The 19,757-nt window shown below is 43.8% G+C and overlaps 2 protein-coding genes across 3 annotated transcripts; both read right to left on the bottom strand.

Annotated features, from left to right (window-relative positions):
* Positions 1-8,941: 8,941 nt before the first annotated feature.
* Positions 8,942-12,832, bottom strand: LOC136504296 (uncharacterized). 2 transcript variants are annotated; one of them, XM_066499165.1, is made up of 5 exons: positions 12,443-12,832; positions 11,923-11,963; positions 11,461-11,699; positions 9,452-9,515; positions 8,942-9,204 (listed from the first exon to the last, which is right to left on the bottom strand). In XM_066499165.1, exons 1-4 carry the CDS (start codon positions 12,614-12,616, stop codon positions 9,481-9,483), a joined length of 489 nt encoding a protein of 162 aa, XP_066355262.1. In that variant the 5' UTR covers positions 12,617-12,832; the 3' UTR covers positions 8,942-9,204; positions 9,452-9,480. The 2 variants fall into 2 exon arrangements, with proteins under 2 accessions (XP_066355262.1, XP_066355261.1); XM_066499164.1 differs by having other exon boundaries at positions 8,942-9,190.
* Positions 12,833-13,296: 464 nt separating this feature from the next.
* Positions 13,297-13,881, bottom strand: LOC136502975 (uncharacterized). Its single transcript, XM_066498208.1, has one exon. It carries the CDS (start codon positions 13,879-13,881, stop codon positions 13,297-13,299), a length of 585 nt encoding a protein of 194 aa, XP_066354305.1.
* Positions 13,882-19,757: the final 5,876 nt, after the last annotated feature.

The following is a 19,757-nucleotide window of genomic DNA, read 5'->3' as shown; positions in this document are numbered from 1 at the left end:
GTCTCATATTGTTCAAGCAAGGTATTATATGCTTCTTGTGAACTATCTAGCTTTTATTACAATATTTTTAGCTTCTTTTGTTGGCTAGTGCAAGCCTTAGCATATTTAAGATTTTCTTGCACAAGTTCATTAAGAGAAGGCATTTCATCATCACTCTCACTCTCACTAGAGGATGAGCTTTCGTTACCTCGTGCCATAAGGCACACACGAGAAGAGCTTGATAATGAGTGCTTGTGGCCTTGCCTCTTGTGATGGTCTTCTTCTTTACTTGAAGAATCATCCCATGACCTTATTGATGTGAGGTCTTAGTCCTTACACACCTTCTTATTTGTCTTGGGTGTGGGCTTATTTGGATAAACTTCCACAAAGTGCCCCAACTCGCCGCATCCATAGCATTCTTTCTTTCTTTGCTCATTTCTTGGATTGGTGAAAATGAAATCTTGAATTTGGATGGGCACACCCTTGACATTGAGCCTTTGGATCATCTTCTCCACCTTATTGATAAGTTTGATTGATTCTTCATCAAGGTCGGAGGTGGAGGAGGAAGATTGATCATCATCACTTAAATCTTCGTCATCATCATCCTCATCTTCTTCTTCATCTTCACTTGAGGAGCTTGAGCTTGAGCTTGTCTCAACTTGCTTGCCCTTCATCTTCTTTTTCTCACTACATGCGAGAGCTTTGCCTTTGCTTGATGACAAGGCTTCTTCTTGACCCATCTTCTATGATATTTCAAATGCCACTATCTTGCCAATGACTATGGCCAGGGTCATGGTGCTCAAGTCCTCCATGTTGTGAAGGATGGTGATGATGCTTGCATATTTCTTTTGTGGTAGCACGGGGATGATCTTCCTCACGATATCCGTATCATCTAGCTTCGTTAATCCTATTGAATGAAGCTCATTGATAATTAGATTCAAACAAGAATACATATCACGAACAAGCTCATCATCATTTATTTTAAAGGAATCATAATTTTGTTTAGCTAGACAATGTTTTTGCTCACGGACATTAGTTGTGCCGTCATGGAGCTCTTAGAGTTTTAACCAAATTTCATGTGTCGTATTTAAAGTGAACACTTGGTTAAACACATCCATGCTAAAAGATTCAAACAAGCAATTTTTAGCTCTAGCATTAAAATGAATTTCTTTTTTCACTCATTGTGGGTTTATCGGGATTCTTAATGGGTTTCATCCCATCACGAGTGACTCTCCAAACACCCAAATCTATCGCCTCAAGGTGACACGCGTTTTGCTTGTGGGCAGTCCTGCTCTCGTTTGCATTCCAATCGTGACCTGCTCCTCCTGCTTCACACTCACCCATCACCAATGCATGATGTAGTGTGGTCAGATTCATCATCTCTGCATTTGATTGATTGGATCGGCAAGCCTGCTGTGCTATGACCGGAGGGAGGGAGGGAGGGAGGAACAGCACGACCATACTGGCAAAAAAATTCTATGTGACACCGTCTCACAACGCATCGCGTGCGACACCCTTCGCTTGCACCAGCGGTTTGCTCGTGTGGTTAGCTGATCCGTGTGATCTCTAGAAATAGATCGACCATCGTGTCACACGTGACCCCCGGCTGGGCCGTGGCTCCAGGCCGGCTTTTCGTGCACGGGAATCGAGGGGTGCCATTATCGTCGGTGATGTGACGTGTTCCTTTCTAGAGTCACGTAGGCGTCAGCGCACCGCACGCAGTGCAGGAGACACGTGCCAACGATGCCCTGGCTCAGCCCACACGCTACTGCTCACCCTCTCCTGTCAAGCTGATGGCGTTGGACCCGATGCTCTCCGAGGCAGCACTATGCACGCCGTGGAAAGGTGTCAGCTCCTGCAGTAGGTGTGCCCACTCCATCGACCTTTGCCCGCGCGGTGCCCTGCAGTCTCACAGTCATCATCGGGGCGTCGTGGGCTCTACCGCGCCACCGATCAAGGCGCGACAGAGCCACGCCAAGATCGGTGGCGCGGCAGACCCTGCCACGTCACCGGTCAGCGCCCCGGTCATCACCACGTCATCTCTCTTGCCGCACCACCATGCATGGCGCGGCATAGGCGTTTCGCCGCGCCAGGGAAATAGGCGCGGCCAAAAGTGTTAGTTTTGAAAAAAAAAATAAACAGTGTTAGATTTAAAATTAGTTTATAAAAAGTGTTAAAAAAATCACACAATATGACCTCGATCACAGGTTCATAACCGCGACAAGCATTGTGGTTGTTCGCTGGAAGTTGATGTGTGGGTATCCGATGGCTCGGGTACTCAAACACCCAAGGGAGACACGGCCGCCGCCTGATACTGCTGCCATCACCTAGCACTTGACCGTCAAGGCATGTCTGCTGCGGCGCAGCCTCCCCCGGTTGAACCTTCTCGAGGCTTGCTTGGATGGGAAATAGCCTCCACCTAGGGGCTGATGAGTGGGCCCTGGAGCCCGTTGCCCCTGGAGTTGGTGAAGTCACTTGTCCTGTTGTGTCACGCCGATTGCGTGACCCTGTCAAAGGAGTGGCCGACAATGCATCGCCCCCGTTGAACGGGCAAGCGCCATGGAATCCCGTACCTTCTAGACCTCGGATGCCTAGTAGGATGCCCGTGGCTCGGGACGTTGATCGATCATTCGAGTGCTGGCTCGAGTCCGCACTAGGTTGGAGTTAGGCTCGGGCTACCTTCGCTCGGCAGTCTGGGCCCTGGCGAGCCCCTAGCCCCGAGTAGTGGTGGCAGGCGTGCTCGCACTCTCCTTGACTCCTTCTAGAGGGTGTGCGCGAGCGTTTTGGGCATTCAATGATTAGTGAAATCCAAATTTAATCTTGAATACTACAATTTGGCAAACAAAAATGGTCAACAACACAACATTGCTTATATATTACTCCCTCCATTCACAAAAGAATGCAATTCTTGCTATTCGAGAAGTCAAACCGATTGAATTTTTTCTAAAGTTTATAAAAAAATACTAATATTCATGATACAAAATAAATATCATTAGATTAGTTATAAAATATATTTTTATAATAAATTTATTTGGAGACATAAATGTTAATATTATTTTCTATAAACTTAGTCAAACTCGAGTGAGCTTGACCGGTACAGATCCCATAATTATATTTTTTCGTGGACAGAGGGAGTAGGCGATAAGGGTGAGTTATTCATATTTGATACAAAGCACACGCATGCATGAATAAACTAGAAATATATTCTAGAGTCAAGCCAGAAACTTTTAAGCAATTGAGAGTTAAGTTGCTACTCCTAGTTGGCAAAAGGTAGAATGCATGCCCAATAAATTTTTGCCCACGTCTACAATGACAAATTAATCATTTTTACAAAATAATACAAAGTTAATAAATAATTTTTTTTATTTGGAACTCTAAACTATTTTAAAATCCATTCAGCGGGGCAATGACACCTGGTTGTAGTACTTGGTTCTCTTGCGCAGAAACTCGTTGCAGCTAAGGTTGCGTAGCTCAGAGACATGCATACGACGAATTATGGCCTGCCGCAGTGCCATCTTGAGCTCCAAGCAATATAGTAAAAGGATGTTCCGTTTTTTACTTGCATGGGTGGTGTTAGTCTTTTATCTCACTACTATGCGCGAGAATTATTATTTTCCATTCGATTAACCCGTAATAGCCTGGAGACCATAGTGGAAAAGAATAATTATCAAAGATAAACATATTTAGCAAAATCCTAAAAATAGCAAATTCGAGTTGACAGACAGATAGTTGATGAAAGTTAAGTGTTGTTCGCTGAGCGGCCAGGTAGCACGCAAAAAGCCAGCAGCAGGTGATGTTGGACGGTTGCTTGGGGGAGGCGTCCAGAGAAACGACCAAGGAGCAGCTTGATTTTTCAGATTACGACGTGCTTCCAAATTAAACTGGTCCTATACGTTGTTTTGGAATTAAACTTTTCTTTTTGGAATTAAACCGGTGAGCTCGTACGTGCTTGCTTGATTAAATAAACGTCGAGGTGGCACCTGAGCCTGTGTTTGCACCCGACAGACACAGACTCCGCAGGCGGGGCGATCCGTTAGTTTCATCCGACGATAACCTTGGCTATTTTCTAGGTGTGTATAAGTAATCTCTACACCTAAAAAATCTCTATGGTTATCGTCTGCGGCGCTCCATGCATTGGCTTTGGCACCGTGGTGGCGAACAACCTCAGTGCCGTCGTACCACCACACGATCCAGGCTGTATCGTGAGAGACCGCCGGCCCGCGTGCCTCGATGCGCGAGCGCCGCCATCGCCGCGTCCCGGTGGTGCTGCTCAGGCTCGCGGGCGCTCCAACTCGCCATGGCTGCCTCCTGGCTTGGCTAAGGTCGCATTGGTGCTCAGCTAGAGCTGCACGGACGAGGGCGAACGAGATTCGGCTACGGCAGCTCTGGGTCCCGCCTCCACTGTCGCCTCCTCCTCGCCTCTCTCTGTTGGCTGCTGGGGCGATGTTAGGCCGCCTCCTGCACCTGGTTTTCCAATCATATGGATCGCTGCCCATTCTGACGCAGTGACGCCTCTCCTGCACAGGGCTCCTCTCTTCCGGGTTGCAAAGGTGACTCACAAGTTCTATTCTCTCCCTCAGATTTGCACTGAAAATTAGACTCTAATAATTCCTATGCACTTTCATAATTACTGATTAATTTAATCACGCTTTAACACTTGTCAATAGGTATACTTGGCAATGGTGCATGCAGAAACGATATCACGCCATCTGCAAGATCTTAGCCTCAAAGTCAATTGAGAAAGTGAGACTGCAAATATTTCAGAGTTGATACTATTGTACCTTTGGGTGCTACAGGCCTCCAGCACCTCCATATCTTGTTGTTCAATTGCTTATATTGGTCATCTGTTCCCTATGTTTCAGTGTGATAGAAGATTGAAACAGGCTATGAGCTTCAAGTCAAGATATGAAGAAACAAATGTAGAACAATCACATGAGAAACCTTTTCAATCAGTATAGAATAAACATCCATTCTCTCTCAGTTCAGGTCCAGGGACACATGACATGTAAGAAGACGTTGTGGACTAATCATTATTGTGGCCTGGGTGTGAATTGAATTTTTTTTTAAAAAAAAAAACATGCCACCAACGAGCCACCTTCCTCCAATGGTGTGGTCTGAAACCAGCAACATGGTCTAGATAGCAGTGCCTCCACCGCTTGTATGGTGGAAGGAGACAGGCAGATATCACAGACATAAGCTGCAGCCACATACAGGCGTTGGCAAAAACTTACGACTCCCGTGCAACGCACGGGCATGATTCTAGTAGATAGATAGAAGAGTATCATAGTTCTTTATATTGCTCCTGAGTAAATAGTATAACAATACACCCATCTTACTACTCAGCAATATACTTTTCCACGGCAAATACCGGCAATATACAATATACTTTTCCACGGCAATATACTTTTCGATGCTATTCTGTAATATGCTTTTCCATTTCAGAAAGACTAGCGCCCGGACGTCTAGATGGTTGTGCGCGTCCGGACGCCCGCGCCCTCTGCCCTGGTCTCTCAGATTCACGCGCCGCCCGAGCCCGTGTTCGGACCGCTCCGCTGCGCCCACACCGCACAGATGACTCGGCCCCGTCTCTTCCACACCAGTGCCTCGCCCGTCTCTTCCACACTGCTTCGCGCCAACCTCTTCCAAGCCCTACAACCGCGGATGTATGACCGCTCCGCTGCGCCAACCTCTTCCACACCGGCGCTGTGTGGCCTGCGCCTCCTCCCCACATTGATGCCGCCATGGCTCCCACGCTACCTCTTTCTTCCCCGCTCAACGGCCCTACATCCAGATTTACTTTTGAAACACTCAGATGAAACAAAATTGCAACATAGTCTGAAAGATGAAATATTTGGAACATACATTTGCATCATAGCCATTGCAACATATGCAACATCCAGATAAAATACTTGCAACATGCGTCTGAAACAGATGAAACATTTTGAACAAACTCTTACAACATACACGTATAACCATTGTAACATGTGCAACATCCGAAAACTACCATTGCAACGTCCATATAAAACATCAGAAATATACCTTTGAAACATCTGAAATACTTCAAACATGTGTTTTGCAACATAGGGAAGGCCAGGACCGGTCGATTCTAGGCGTCGTGGTGGGAACTGGCGGCGCACGAGCGGCACCAACGTACACCAGCACCAGCGGCGGCACGCGAGCACCTGTTGGCTCAGCCGGGCCGGCAGTGCGCGCGACTGGTGGGAGTAGGCTGTGCGTGCGACGGGAGGGAGGGAGCGAGGCGGAGTGGGGCGGCAGCAGCGAGCACGGAGTGGGACGGGGGTGTGTGACACGGGTTTAGGCGCATGGCGCACAGCGCGGGTGTGTCGGTCCGTCTGAACGAACAGACGTCCGTGATGTATCATTATCCGTGATGTATCATTATCGTTTCCATTTTAATAGTCTCCTTTGCCCACCGATTATTAGCCTCCTTTGCCCACCCTATGCAATGAAAGTATCGCGATGCAATTATTGGGAACCAACATCAAATATCTATCAAATGTTATCAAGACGTCCTCTTCAAGAAAACACATATACTAACAATTGCAATCAACAGGACGTAACAAGGTAACATACATTTGTTTGTCTTCACTGTGCCGACAAGTATCATACAAGCAAATGTCTACAAAGATTTTAAAATAAGGTAACATCTATTTCGCTTCCACGACTGCCGTCGTACAGGCGCCGTCTAGCTTGAGGGAAAGGCACGCGCAGAGCGCAACAGGGGGGCACTCGTATGAGTTGTCCTGCTCGAGTTTGGGACTTTATACCTACTAGCAACGAAAAATAAAATGAAAGATTTATATATAATAATTAATTTTTTTTGGTTTGGATAATAAAAAATCAATCATGTTTTATTGTTGCCCACGTCACTACACCTAGGCACAGATATATGACCTTTTTTATCTGGCTTGTATATACAGCAGCACGAAAATAAATCGATCATGTTTTATGGTTGCCCACATCACTACACCTAGCCACATGTATATGGTCTTCTCTTTTTTTATCTGGGGCAGCACGAAAGTTACGGAATCAAATTGTGCATAGCACCTAGATATATTGTTCTTGCTATGCACTTAGTGTCTAAATTCATAATAAAAACAATATACCTAGAAAAACCAAAACATCTTATAATTTAGAATGAATGGAGTAATTGTAATATCTGATTAAAGTAAGTAAGAACTAAGACGTTAGTTGCCGTCATGTTAGGAATTGATTTGTCGGTTGATGCTTTTACGACGAAGACCTCTCTCGATTTCAACATGGCAGCCCTCGTCGAGGATAGCACTTGTATATATATACATTTTCCAGATATATTTATTTTAATTAGATTGAACGAGAAACTGCTTAGCTTATTTAGACATAGATCATGATTATTTCTAATTAAAACGATATTGATAATTTAGTGGTGAGAATATTTGTTTATTAGGAAGGATGGATCAAGGTTCAAAAAATCGTGAAACTATACTTATTTTTTATTTTAATATGCTTATCTCTATATAAGAAAAAGATTGGATTAGAGATACTCATCAATAAAAAAAAACGACAAAAACGCCAGCAGCTCGGAGGAACGTCCTACCGGAAAAGGACGGGAGAGAAATAAAACAATCATGGATGAACGCGGACAGCACAAATCAACGGAGAAACAGAGATGGAAGATGGAAAGAAAAAGAAAAGAAGAAGGAAAATCGGACGCTGGGGAGGAAAAGGACACGGAAAAACAAAGACGGATCGGGCTGGATGAAATTTTTACTGGGAGCACGCCATGTGTCCGTACGTTCCATATATCTAGCTATACCCATAATAAATAATGTGAAAACTATCTCATCCCTCCTATATTATATGGATAAATATGCACAACTTCGATATAAATTTTAAGGGTTAGGATTCCTAATCCAAATAGATACATTTATTCTAAATAACCTGAATAGGAATCCTAATTCAAATAGAAAATAGAAAAAAATAAGACAAATCTTTCCTTAATATTAAACCACAAAGAAAGGAATTCTATTTTTTTAGCAAAAAGAATCCTAATTCACATGACCTAGACTCTTACGTGATTTTTCCCTACCGTGTCCGTATGCTCCTCTTTATTTATTTTTCCGTGTTCCACTTGTTTTTTGTTCCTCTATTTTTACTTACTTTTTCTTTCCAAATTTTCTTTCACGTACTCCTATTCTTGCAAAATATCCGATACATTTTGAAATCGGACTCCGTATTACGCTAGACAATAGTTGTTCTAATTCGTTTAAGCACAGGCTATATATATAAGTCTGGATAAAAGAAACTCTTGACTATCGGTAGTTAGAACTATCGGTAGTTAGAAAGAGGTGGATGAAAAAAAATAGATAGACGAAAAAAAATGACCAAAATTTTTTGCCTCTTTATTAGTAGGTATAGAATCATACAGACACACACATGACACACCTAGCTGAACCTCCCTATCCTGTGCCTGAAGCTTCTGGCTTAACCGCAGCCACAATCATGGGCCTACCCACGTTGCTCGACTCAGCACTCTGCTTCTTCTTTCTCCTCTATACTATTCCGGCCATAACATAAAGTCAACAATGAATAGTTTTTTTTTTTTTGTCCTAAGTCAAACATATAAGGAATCCAGTTTTGCTGTAAGTCAAACTATAGTAACTTTCACTAAGTTTATATCAAAGAATATTAACATCCATAATGTATCTAATTAAGTTAATTTCAAGTCCTACATATTTTTCATCTTTTCTATAAACTTGGTCAAAGTTAATGTAAAATTTGACTTAGGACAAAACAGGATTCCTCGTATATCAGGACAGAGGAGTATCTCTTTAGTTAGCAGACGCTTGTGCAGGTACTTGCTTATTGCATTCCATTATACAAGGAACAGAGTATTGTGCTACGCTCCTGTATGTCTGGGACTGTTCAGTTATCACAAGTACTGTACCACTGTATTTACAGATTATTAGTAAGCTGACGAGCACACATTGGTATTGCTTTTTTCTCTGGATCTATAGATTGCGTTTATCTTACCATAATCGATAATGGCGACAAAACTTGATGACATCACTAAATCATAATAATACAATAATAGCAAACTGCCGGATGGGATTGTAACTTAGTAACCTCTCTGTACATGTTTGGACTTCCACTTCTTGATGAGACAAGACAACACAAGCGCCACCCTCTAACAAAGGCCCTGTTCACTTTGCTGAAAAGACATGGCTATTTGTTGTGAGAGAAAAACACTGTTCGTTCGTTGAAATAGTACGGCTCATAAGACAAGCGAACAAGGCCAAAATAGCAAAGCGTGACATCATAAAGTAACTAAGAAACATGTCACAGTATCATAACCAAGGTGACACTTTTTTTTAGACCAAGGGACCTGGCCCTGCTTTTATAGAAAGCTTAACCAAGGTGACATTGTCCAGTCTTTTTTTTAAGAAAAGGAACAGTGAAGTCTGACTCTCACCTCAATTCCTGCATTGCTCCAAGGATCATCTAATAAGCGCATCCACCACTCTCCTTACCTTGTCCTGCATGTAGCACAGACCAATTAGAGTTAGCAATAGTTGCACTGATAGAGTGCAACACAACATAAATGTTATTATATATGTGTGCCTCTAACGAGAGAGAGAGAGAGAGATTTGATGTTGTGACTTTAAATTTCATACAGCAACTGTGGCCTATGCTGTTCACGATTACTCACAACAAGCTTCTATTGTGTTTGCAGTGATAAGGCGAGTTTCTATCTGTAGACAGAGTGGTGGAGCTTCTTTTAAGGCCAAGGAGGGCCATGGCCCCCACTAATAACCTCCTAAACTTGTTTCAGCAATAGCGAATTTCACTACATAATTGCTGTATGCAATGCTAATCTGCACTCTCACTGGCCCCCTCTCAACTCCTTTGGGAACTCCCACCAATGCCTGTAGAGATTATTGGTTCAATTGAAACCATGTCACGAGAAATTCCCTGATTCCAGTTGTAAATGTAGTGTTTGAACAATGGATGGTTGTACTCTCTGTTACCTTAAATGCACCAGATCAATTGCCTTACATGCCAAATTTGTTGGTCAAGTTTTTTGGGGGTTTATGATCTTACAAGTGTACATGTTAAATAAAACAGTCTTAATTTTTGGCTGAATGTTCACTTCCTTTGCAAGATTAGGGATCAAATCCTTATACGAAGCAGAGGAAACTTCAGGAATCTAATGCAAAACCTATGCTTCATTGCTTCCAACCCTCTCATGTCAACTATGATACTCACCTGCTTTCAGGAGTACATTGATATGTCCCTATAAGGAACAATATCTTTCTTCAGAAAGGCTCTCTATTTTCTTACGGAAAAGAAACATTTTTGGTTATACACAATAACTTCTAATCCTATATATCTAACATAACTGTAGAGATCAATTGTGCTGTTAAGAAGATGGATTTGCAAACTGACACGCTTGCCATGAACATGATTGTATGCCCTTAATTGCCTACCTAGAAGGCTATAACTTTTGCATCAAAAATCCTTAATTGCCTACCTAGAAGGCTATAACTTTTGCATAAAAAATACCTCTACCATAGTATGTGCTGCTTCATTGTTTTGGCATGCTTTTAGTCATAGTCATCTGTCTATATAGTGGAATTCTCTTTTTTTCCTAGTTATTAACCATTCTGTGGAACTTGATAGATTCTGCTTTCAACATTTTCCGTCTCTCTCTTGATTATGATTCCTGGAATGTTTTTAAGATGCAAGTATTATTTCTAGACTAGGACTAGTGAAACCAGTATACATTATAAAAATGCCCCCCCCACCCCCCCCCCCCCCCCCCCCCCCCCCCCACAGAAAGGGTAATAGAGCAATTAGAAAAGTTTTTGCAAGGTTAGTGTGGTTGGTTTATACAGACATCTTTGTCAGTTTAGCACTTCACAATTGGCTACCTACATGGTTCCCATGGGCTCTACATCAATGTTGGCGACTATGAAATATCATTTTGGTTTACTTATTGCATAGTTAACCAATGAAGGTAAATACTACCTCCCAATTTTCAACATGAAATGTACAGTTTGACTCGACGCGGTCTCCAAAACTAAACTTCTAGTCCTCGTAATTACTCTTGTAGTGTACTTTTAACAAGATTACGTAGGAAAAGTCTCAAATACAAATACAATGTGTCATATCTTTCCTTGTAACATGGAAGGGTGTGCCATATCTTTTCTTGTAGCAAGGATGTGTTTGGTTCTAGGCCTTAGTGTACCAAGACAAAATTTGGTCACCCCTTGTCCCCAAGAAATTTTGGCCACTATTTGTTTGGAGGCCAAACTTTTTTCCCCAAAGAAAATTCTGGCTGGCCAAAACATTTTGAAAGCAAAAGTGGGCAGCCCAAATGCTCGCCCCAATTTTGCCCGGCCCAAAATGTTGGCTTATTAGTCATGAATTCAACTCAGCACAACTTAAAAGAAAGGAACCGATGGTGTAAAAGACTAATACCTAAAGCTTGCGTGATTTGGGCTTGAGAAGGATCGATTGAGTCATCTCGGGCTTTAATGTGTGTCCTTTGGCACTCCTCCACAGCTTTGATCAGGATTGACCTCTCTCTACGAAGAGCAACCAATTCGTCGCTCAATGCTTCCAATCTCGGTTTCGCCCAACCGTAAAAAAAAGCTAAGTAGCCAATAACAGCCAAGCAAAGAAATTTGGTTGCAGTTGGCATGGGTGCAGACTTTGCACTGAAAATCACAAATGCAAGCAACAAGTTGTCAATTATAATGAAAACATTTGGAGCTCCAAAAATTGGAAAGAATTCATGATAAATTATGGCTCCATAAGGGGAACCGGTTGGTGGTTTTGTATTAATGACATGTGGGGCAGGGGCGCCGAGTTAGTGGGACACCAAGTTAGTGATTCCTCATACAATTGCATATCCTGGAAGGAAAGAGCGGGGGTCCATACCTGTGCAATTGACCTGGAACATTCTTATTCTGAGAGAGATCCTGAATGAAGCAGCAGAAGAAGAAAATAAGACATGAAACAACCTATAATTAACGAAAGAAACCAAATACATACAGAGATGTAATATATATCTATGGTTTTTGTTTTCTTTCCTTTTCCCCGTTAGAATAAATATACAGTATTAATACAGCAGATTTTTTTTGTTACATCATAAAACAGTAGGTTTTTTCTTATGCATTGTGTATATATTAAAAAAAAGCAAATCATTATATAAAAAATAAAAATTAGCAACAGCCAAAGCTTATATATATGCTATAGTTTTTATTTTCTTTCCTTTTTCCCGTTAGAATAAATACACACTATTAATACAGCAGATTACTTTTTTTTTGTTATATCTCGTAAAACAAAAAGTAGGGTTTTTCGTAGAAAGATTGTTCCTTTATGTATTGTATATATACTAAAAAAAACCAAATAATTATATATATAAAAAAAATAAAAATTAGCAACAGCCAAAGCTTACCTTGTTGTCGATGGCGCTAGGGCGAGAGGAAGAACTAAAAGGGCGGCGGGAGCCTATTGGGGCAGACCGGCGGCCACCAAGCAAGACACAGTGCGGATCGCGGGGGGCGGCGGTCATCCCCCTCATCTTGGTCGCCACAGATCGAAGGAGCGCGGTTCCTGCCGCAGCGGCCATGAATCGTCGAGACGAATAATCGAATCGGGTGGAGCAAAAGGCAGGCTGCGTTGCGTGGCCGAATCTGGGATCTGTGGTTCCTACCCTAGTTCCTTGTCTATCTACCTACTCCTATATAGGGTGGGGGCGGGGGCACAGGAACGGGGACGAATCGGACTCCGATGTCCGGACGGCCGCCGGTGGCTTTCCTCAGCGCTCACAAGACGATCCTGAATCCTCGACAGGAAGAGAGGAGGGGAATACGGGAGTAGGGTCGGGTGTAGTAGGCATCGCGTCGGCCCAGCTACGCGCCTGCCCGTTTGAGCCCAGCCCAACACAAGCAAGAGGCTTCATTTGGGAGGAGAGCCAGATAAACTCAGGCTCCAGAAGCCCCGCACGGGGATTTTAGTGGGCCTATGTTTTTTCCAGGGTGGCCTTTCCCCCGTCCCGTCGTTTGGAAGCAGGGCTGATTAGCCCAGGGTGTGTTTGTCTGTTTATTTGAACGGATAAACTACAAATGCGCCTGCAGCCTTGGGCTAATAAAAGTACTTGCTTTCCCGTAAATTTTTTAACAAGGAAAGAAGATGTGGGAGCAAAGAAAACAAGTGCACATTTAAAAAAAAAGATCAACGATGAGAAAAAAAAATAATACAACGAGAAACTTATAGCAACAAACTTATTTCGAACTTTCAGGACTTTTATTACTCATCTGACCCAGCCAAATTGCTGGTCACCAATTCCTCAACGACACAAGGAACCTCCTCCCAAGTGTTATAGCTTCCACTTGGGAGATTACAACCATATGCAGCAAGAGCATACGCAACACTATTACCATCCCGTTTACAAACGGAAACAGTACATGACATGAAATCGGCTCCAATGAGATGCTTGATCTCCGTGATCACGCCACCAGAGGAGGCTAGTCTGTAGTCATCCGTCAGGATTGCTTCTTTCACCAGGGCAACATCCACTTCTAAATTAATGCATGAAATCCCCATCCTTGCTACTTCCTGAAGGCCTTCGAGGCAGCCCAACAACTCTGCTTGAAAAGCCTCAAGGAGGAAATCTTCTCGCCTAGCTCCTGAACTCACAACCTGCCCCTGATCATCACGGAGTACGAAACCCCATCCTCCGTCATGCTTATCGCTGTTAAAAGCACCATCAGTATTCAGCTTGAGCTCACCAGTCTTCGGCTTTTGCCATCTCCGCTTCTGACAATTTTCCGACAATAGCCGGCTGTCAGTCTTCAGCACCAGATCAGTATGGAATGCACTAATATAGGCCATTTCAGCTGCAGTTCTTCTCCTTCCTTCCTCTCTCCACTTGTTCCGCTCTCCCCACCATAGCCATAGCATCATGACTACCGTGAGTTGCTCCTTCCCCTTCATCTTCAAAACCATCTCCATCATATGTCGGGCCGATTGGGCTTCAGCAAGCCTGCATCTTGCCTGCTCTAAATTCAGCTCCCGCCAAACTTTCTTTACTTCTTTACATTTAAATAGCAGGTGGCCTCCATCCTCATCAAGCCTACCACACATGCAACAGCGTGTATCAAGCTTCATCCCCCTCCTCTGGAGCACTCTCCTCATAGCCAAAGTGTTGTGGCTTAGTCTCCAGAGAAAGTGCTTCACTTTTGGTTGGCAATCAAGATTCCACAGGCTATTCCCAAAACTTTATATCAGCAGTGTCATCCCCAGAGCTCGATCCCTGCTGCCTTTCCTGGTTTCTAATCACAGTTGCTCAGTGTACCTTATAAGCTGACTTCACAGAGAAGCAACCCTTTGTATCAAAATGCCAACCCACCACGTCATCCATATCTGTGTGAACTGGAATTGTTCTGATAATCTGAACATCATCCTCCCAGAACAAATGCCAACCCACCACGTCATCCATATCTGTGTGAACTGGAATTGTTCTGATAATCTGAACATCATCCTCCCAGAATGTTTGGCTCAAGAGCTCAAAGTCTCATTTCTCAGTGCTTGGATCAATCAGTTCGTCAACAGTACGAATCATGTTTCTTCCTCTCGGCGTGATTGGCTTTCTAGTGGTACCCCTTGGTCACCATGGATCCTCCCAAACCTTTATGCTACGTCGATCGCCCACACGCCAAATGACCCCCTATTTCAGAGTTTCGATACCCATGCAGATGCTGCGCCATGTATATGAACACCCCAGCCTCGCCTGCACCTCCAGGACACCTGAATTTGGGTAGTATTTTGCTTTCAGTAGTCGACCACAGAGCGACGTGGGATTCTGTAAGAGTCTCCAGGCTTGCTTGGCAAGCATAGCCATGTTAAAAGAATGGAGATCTCTAAACCCCAATCCTCCTTCAGCTTTCGGACTAACTAAAGTCTCCCAACTCACCCAATGCATGCTGCCTTCTTTATCTTGATTATTCCACCAGAACCGAGCCATCATGGAGCTGATTTGATTGCACATTTCCTTTGTAATGTCGAAACAGCACATTGCAAAGACTGGGGTTGCCTGTGCCACAGCTTTGATTAAGATTTCTTTGCCGGCTCTAGATAACAATCCTTCTTTCCATCCTTGGATTCTCTGCCAAATTCGATCCTTCTGGTAGGAGAAAACATTACTCCTTGATCTCCCAACAAAGACCGGCAGACCAAGGTATCTTTCATTCATTGTTTCTGATCGGATGCTGAGTGCTTCCATCACGCCTTGTCTATCATCGTCACTAGTATTGGGGCTGAACATCACTGCTGATTTATCCGCATTTATCAGCTGTCCCGACCCTTCCTCATAAATCTGTAGAACTTGTTTCAACCGCTGGGCCTCAGTAGCATCGGCTTTACATAGGATTAGGGAAGTCATTTACTTTCAAAAAAAAGGATTAGGGAGTCATCAGCAAAAAGAAGATGGCTACCGATGGAGCTCCCCAACAGATTCGGATCCCATGCAGTCTGCCTTCCTCTTCTTCTCTCCTCAACAGAGCAGAAAAACCCTCAGCACACAGTAGGAAAAGGTATGGTGAGATCGGGTTTCCTTGCCACAGGCCTCTTTCCGGGCTAAATTCCATTGTCAGCTGTCCATTGACTCAGATTCAATATTTAACCGTAGTCACACATTTCATCACCAGCTCTACCCAAGCTTCATGGAAGCCCAAACGTAACAACATCTCCCACAGAAAGCCCCATTTCACCCTGTCATAAGCCTTGCTCATGTCCAATTTTTTGCTGCATATCCCACATTTCCTTTCTTTCGTTTCTTCAAGAAATGAGTCATTTCATATGCTATCAAGATATTATCAGTTATCAGCCGTCCAGGGACAAAAGCACTTTGTGATGCTGACACAACCTCAGGAAGAGTTCCCTTCAAACGATTAGAAATTACTTTTGACACAAGTTTGTAGATGACATTGCAGAGGCTTATTGGTCTTAAATCTTTGATATTTTCCAGCTTGCGCACCTTTGGAATGAACACTATGGTTGTATCATTCCAGTGTTAAGGCATTCCCCCCCCCCCCCCACCCCCCCACCCCACCCACCAATTCAAAACTTGCAGGACTTCCATGTTCAGGCATTGGCCCCCCATTCAAAACTTGCAGGACTTCATCAACAATACTATCTCCCACAATATCCCAATACTCCTTATAAAAGAGAGATGGCATACCATCGGGGCCTGGTGAGGTTCCCAATCTGACTTCAGAGCTGCTACAATTTCCTCTCTCATGAGATCTTCATTCATTTGTTGGGAAACCCTTGGGACAACACAGTTGAGAAGCCGATGGGCATCATGGCTCCCAACTGACCTGAAAAGGTTTACAAAATAGTTAGTAATATAACTCCTCTTCTCTTCCTCCTCCTCTACCCAGCCCCCTGTCTCCTTTTTTAGTTTTCCTATTTTATTCTTCCTCTTTCTCTCCGAGCATGATGCATGAAAGAACGCTGTATTTTTATCTCCCATTTGCATCCACTTAGTATGTGCTCTCTGACGCCAATAGGTATCAATCTGTTCCTCTATTTTCTCCAGCCGGTAGCACAGCACACCTTCTTTTTCCACATTCTCCTTACTCCATACACCTCTACGGCAACTTTCAAGCTCCTGCTGCAACCGCTTGCGCCGTGTTTCTCCATATCATCTAGCGCATTTGCACTCCAGTTGGACAAGCTGCTTGCCACCTCAGTAAGAGCAGACGCCACCTTCAGACCCCCACCACCTGTCGTGGCCTGTAACCAGGCGCTCTCAATCACTTCCCTACATTTTTCCTCCTCAACCCAGGCTGCCTCAAAACGAAAACTGCCACCACCGCTGCGGCAAGGCAACGTCTCAGGTGGCTTTGTCTGGATAATGAGAGGGCGGTGATCCGAATGACGTGGGTCACCGTTTACCACTTGTGCTTCAGGGAATAAACATCTCCATTCCAGGTTTGCCACAGCACGATCAAGCCGTTCTCTAATAAAGCCATCTTCCTGGAATTGATTGTTTCTCCACGTGAAAATATCCCCTTCAAAACCAAGATCCTCCACCCACCATTCCTCCAAAGCTTTTCTAAACTCATCCATACTCCATTGACTACAAACTCATAGCATTTGCTTTCCCGTAAATTTTTTAACAAGGAAAGAAGATGTGGGAGCAAAGAAAACAAGTGCACATTTAAAAAAAAAAAAAAAGATCAACGATGAGAAAAAAAATAATACAATGAGAAACTTATAGCAACAAACTTATTTCAACCAAAAGAACTGAAAAAAAAGACCAATACCGTGATAAATTGATAAACATAATGTCTTTTTTTTTGAGAAATTGATAAACATAATGTCCATAATATCCATACACACGAGTTACAGTAGTTTCATGGAATCAAAAGAATTAGAGCAACTCAATGGAATAATAGCGCATGTAGCACTGAATTATCCAAAGGCAGTTTATCAAAGTCCATCGCCATGAACTTTTGATGTTTACAAGCTTTTCTGGCCAAGTACTACCGCCCTACAAGTACCCTGGCCAATAAAAAAGTGACAGCAACATGTGTTAAGCTTCTACAATCTACACCTACTGATCTATGTTAACAAATGTATGCCTGCCATGTACCTTATTTTTTCTGAAAACAAATGACCCTCAAAGTTAAGGTATTATGACAATCTGTAACCTGAAATATACAAGATTGAAATGAAGTAGTTATCTATCTGTCTACCCGAAGCATCTAACTGAGCCCAAACAAAACTCATCCTAGAGCTATTTCTTCTGGTTTTCCTCTGTCCTTAGAAAGCGCATTTTGAGCATAGTTAGTAGGAGCAATCAAAGCTCCTGTCCCTGTACAGATGTTCTAGACATATAAGAAACATGTATGCTGGCATACTGAAGCCAAACCTTTGTACATGGGGTCACTACTAACTACAAGGCCTTATTACTTGACATACATTAGTATTTGATTGCAACAATCAGCATTTCAGCATAGAGAACCTTATTACAGTTAAGTTAGCAGCGCAATTTGATAGATGCTACATAGCAGATAGTGTAATTCCATAGATGATACATAGCGGACAACACCGCAATTGAATGGTGTTTGCATCATTATAATGACCAGCTACTGTACCAGGCATCTCTGACTGCTTCTTCCTACTGTGCCAGCCAGAGATGTATTACTGTAGCAGCCTATATTGGTTCTAAAAAGTAAGCGATAATTAGGATAATGATGACCACATATTAGTAGCAATTTCAGTTGTAAATTGTTTTATTTTGTAACCGACAAAAAAGCTCACTTTATTGGTTAGTTATTGCCTTTTGAGCAAAAGAGCAGGAACCGGCCATGCTGAAAAATGAAACGCTTCTCACACCTTTTTAGTGAATCCAAAAGAATTCAGGTTAGGTCATAGGAGGGGTATAGTACTCCATGGCCGGGGGCCAGGGACAGATTCCGCGCGGAGAGTCAAGTGTCAACACGGGGAAAACGCCCGTGGATTGAGGCTTCCAAAGGAGGCCGTTCGTTGCTACCGAATCGATGATCCAGGCGAGTTGGATGGAATTAACGGGACAGGTGGGAAATCAAAGAAACAATGACACACCTTGACAGCAGCGCAGATAGTGTCGCCGATGACCCCTGGCTCAGCACTTCAAAGAAGAATGTATTTTTGATTCAGAACTCAGACACAGCCGAACCCAAGAACGACCGAGGGAGTGGTCTGGGAGGACTGGAGTAGGGAGCGCTGCCCTCTGTCCAACGGTCTTCCTTGCCAGCCCAGCCCAGCCCAGCTTCCGGGTGAACTCCAGACCATGGGTGAAAGCCGTGCCAGCAGGCGACGGTCCGTATCACTCACTTGTGGCTGGCCTGGTTGCGGTGGTGGTTGTTGCGTTGTCGATGTTTTGCAGGGTGGCGTGGCAGTCCATTCTTCCTCTCTCTCGCCATGCAAACAGCCACGCAAACGGCAGTCCCCATTCTTCCTCTCGCCACGCAAACAGCAAATCCGGGTCCAACCATTTGTGACGAGAGCAGAATAAAAGGGCGGCATGCACAACTTCATCTCACTCAGCGGGTGAGCGCGCCGCCGTCGAGCGGCCTGGCTGCGGCGTCCCTTTGACCAGAGCCCGGCGAGCAGCGTCTCGGGCTCGGTCTCGGAGGGCTCCAATCGGCCACTCGGCCTATACAGGTACCCTCACGGCCTCACCCTCACCCTCACCGTCTATTGCGCCCGCCACAGCGCACAAAGGCGCCACAGGATGCCAAATCGGCGCCACGGGGATGCCATGGCGCTATGGCGGACGCCATACACGCCGGGGCCGTGGCGTCGCCGTGGCGAGAGCCAGAAAAACGCCACGGCGATATGGCGACGATATGGCGTCGGTATAGCGACGCCTTAACAACTATGCAACTACGACTTATGAATGTGCTTTGACATGTTTGTTTTCGTGAATATATATTGATAAATATATGTTACTGTTTGATTTTACGCAGCATCCATGATTATACTAATCCCTGTGTTTTTTCCGGATAGTTTAGCAAATTAGCATTTTAATTTTTATTGTCAAAGAAGCTAGACCTGTTTCTGTTAAATGTGCACGGGCATTTGGTGATCTTATGGAAATGCCGAGGTGAGACATTTCTTCAGTAATAAATTTCACTGTTCACACAACTATATGGCACACGATGGATTTATATTTAAGGGATATAATATAATGATACATAGAAAACTGAATTGTGCTG

The sequence above is a fragment of the Miscanthus floridulus genome, chromosome 14 (assembly GCF_019320115.1).
Source record: "Miscanthus floridulus cultivar M001 chromosome 14, ASM1932011v1, whole genome shotgun sequence".
NCBI lineage: Eukaryota > Viridiplantae > Streptophyta > Magnoliopsida > Poales > Poaceae > Miscanthus > Miscanthus floridulus.
Note: the sequence above shows the minus strand (reverse complement) of the source record. Positions and strands in the feature narration are given on the sequence as shown.

Coding starts and splice junctions, on each gene's coding strand:
- LOC136504296 (XM_066499165.1), bottom strand. CDS start 12,616: ATGGCCGCTGCGGCAGGAACCGCGCTCCTTCGATCTGTGGCGACCAAG. Junction 11,964..12,442: donor CTAGCGCCATCGACAACAAG/GTAAGCTTTGGC, acceptor TGCTTCATTCAG/GATCTCTCTCAGAATAAGAA. Junction 11,700..11,922: donor GTTCCAGGTCAATTGCACAG/GTATGGACCCCC, acceptor TGTGATTTTCAG/TGCAAAGTCTGCACCCATGC.
- LOC136502975 (XM_066498208.1), bottom strand. CDS start 13,881: ATGGCCTATATTAGTGCATTCCATACTGATCTGGTGCTGAAGACTGAC.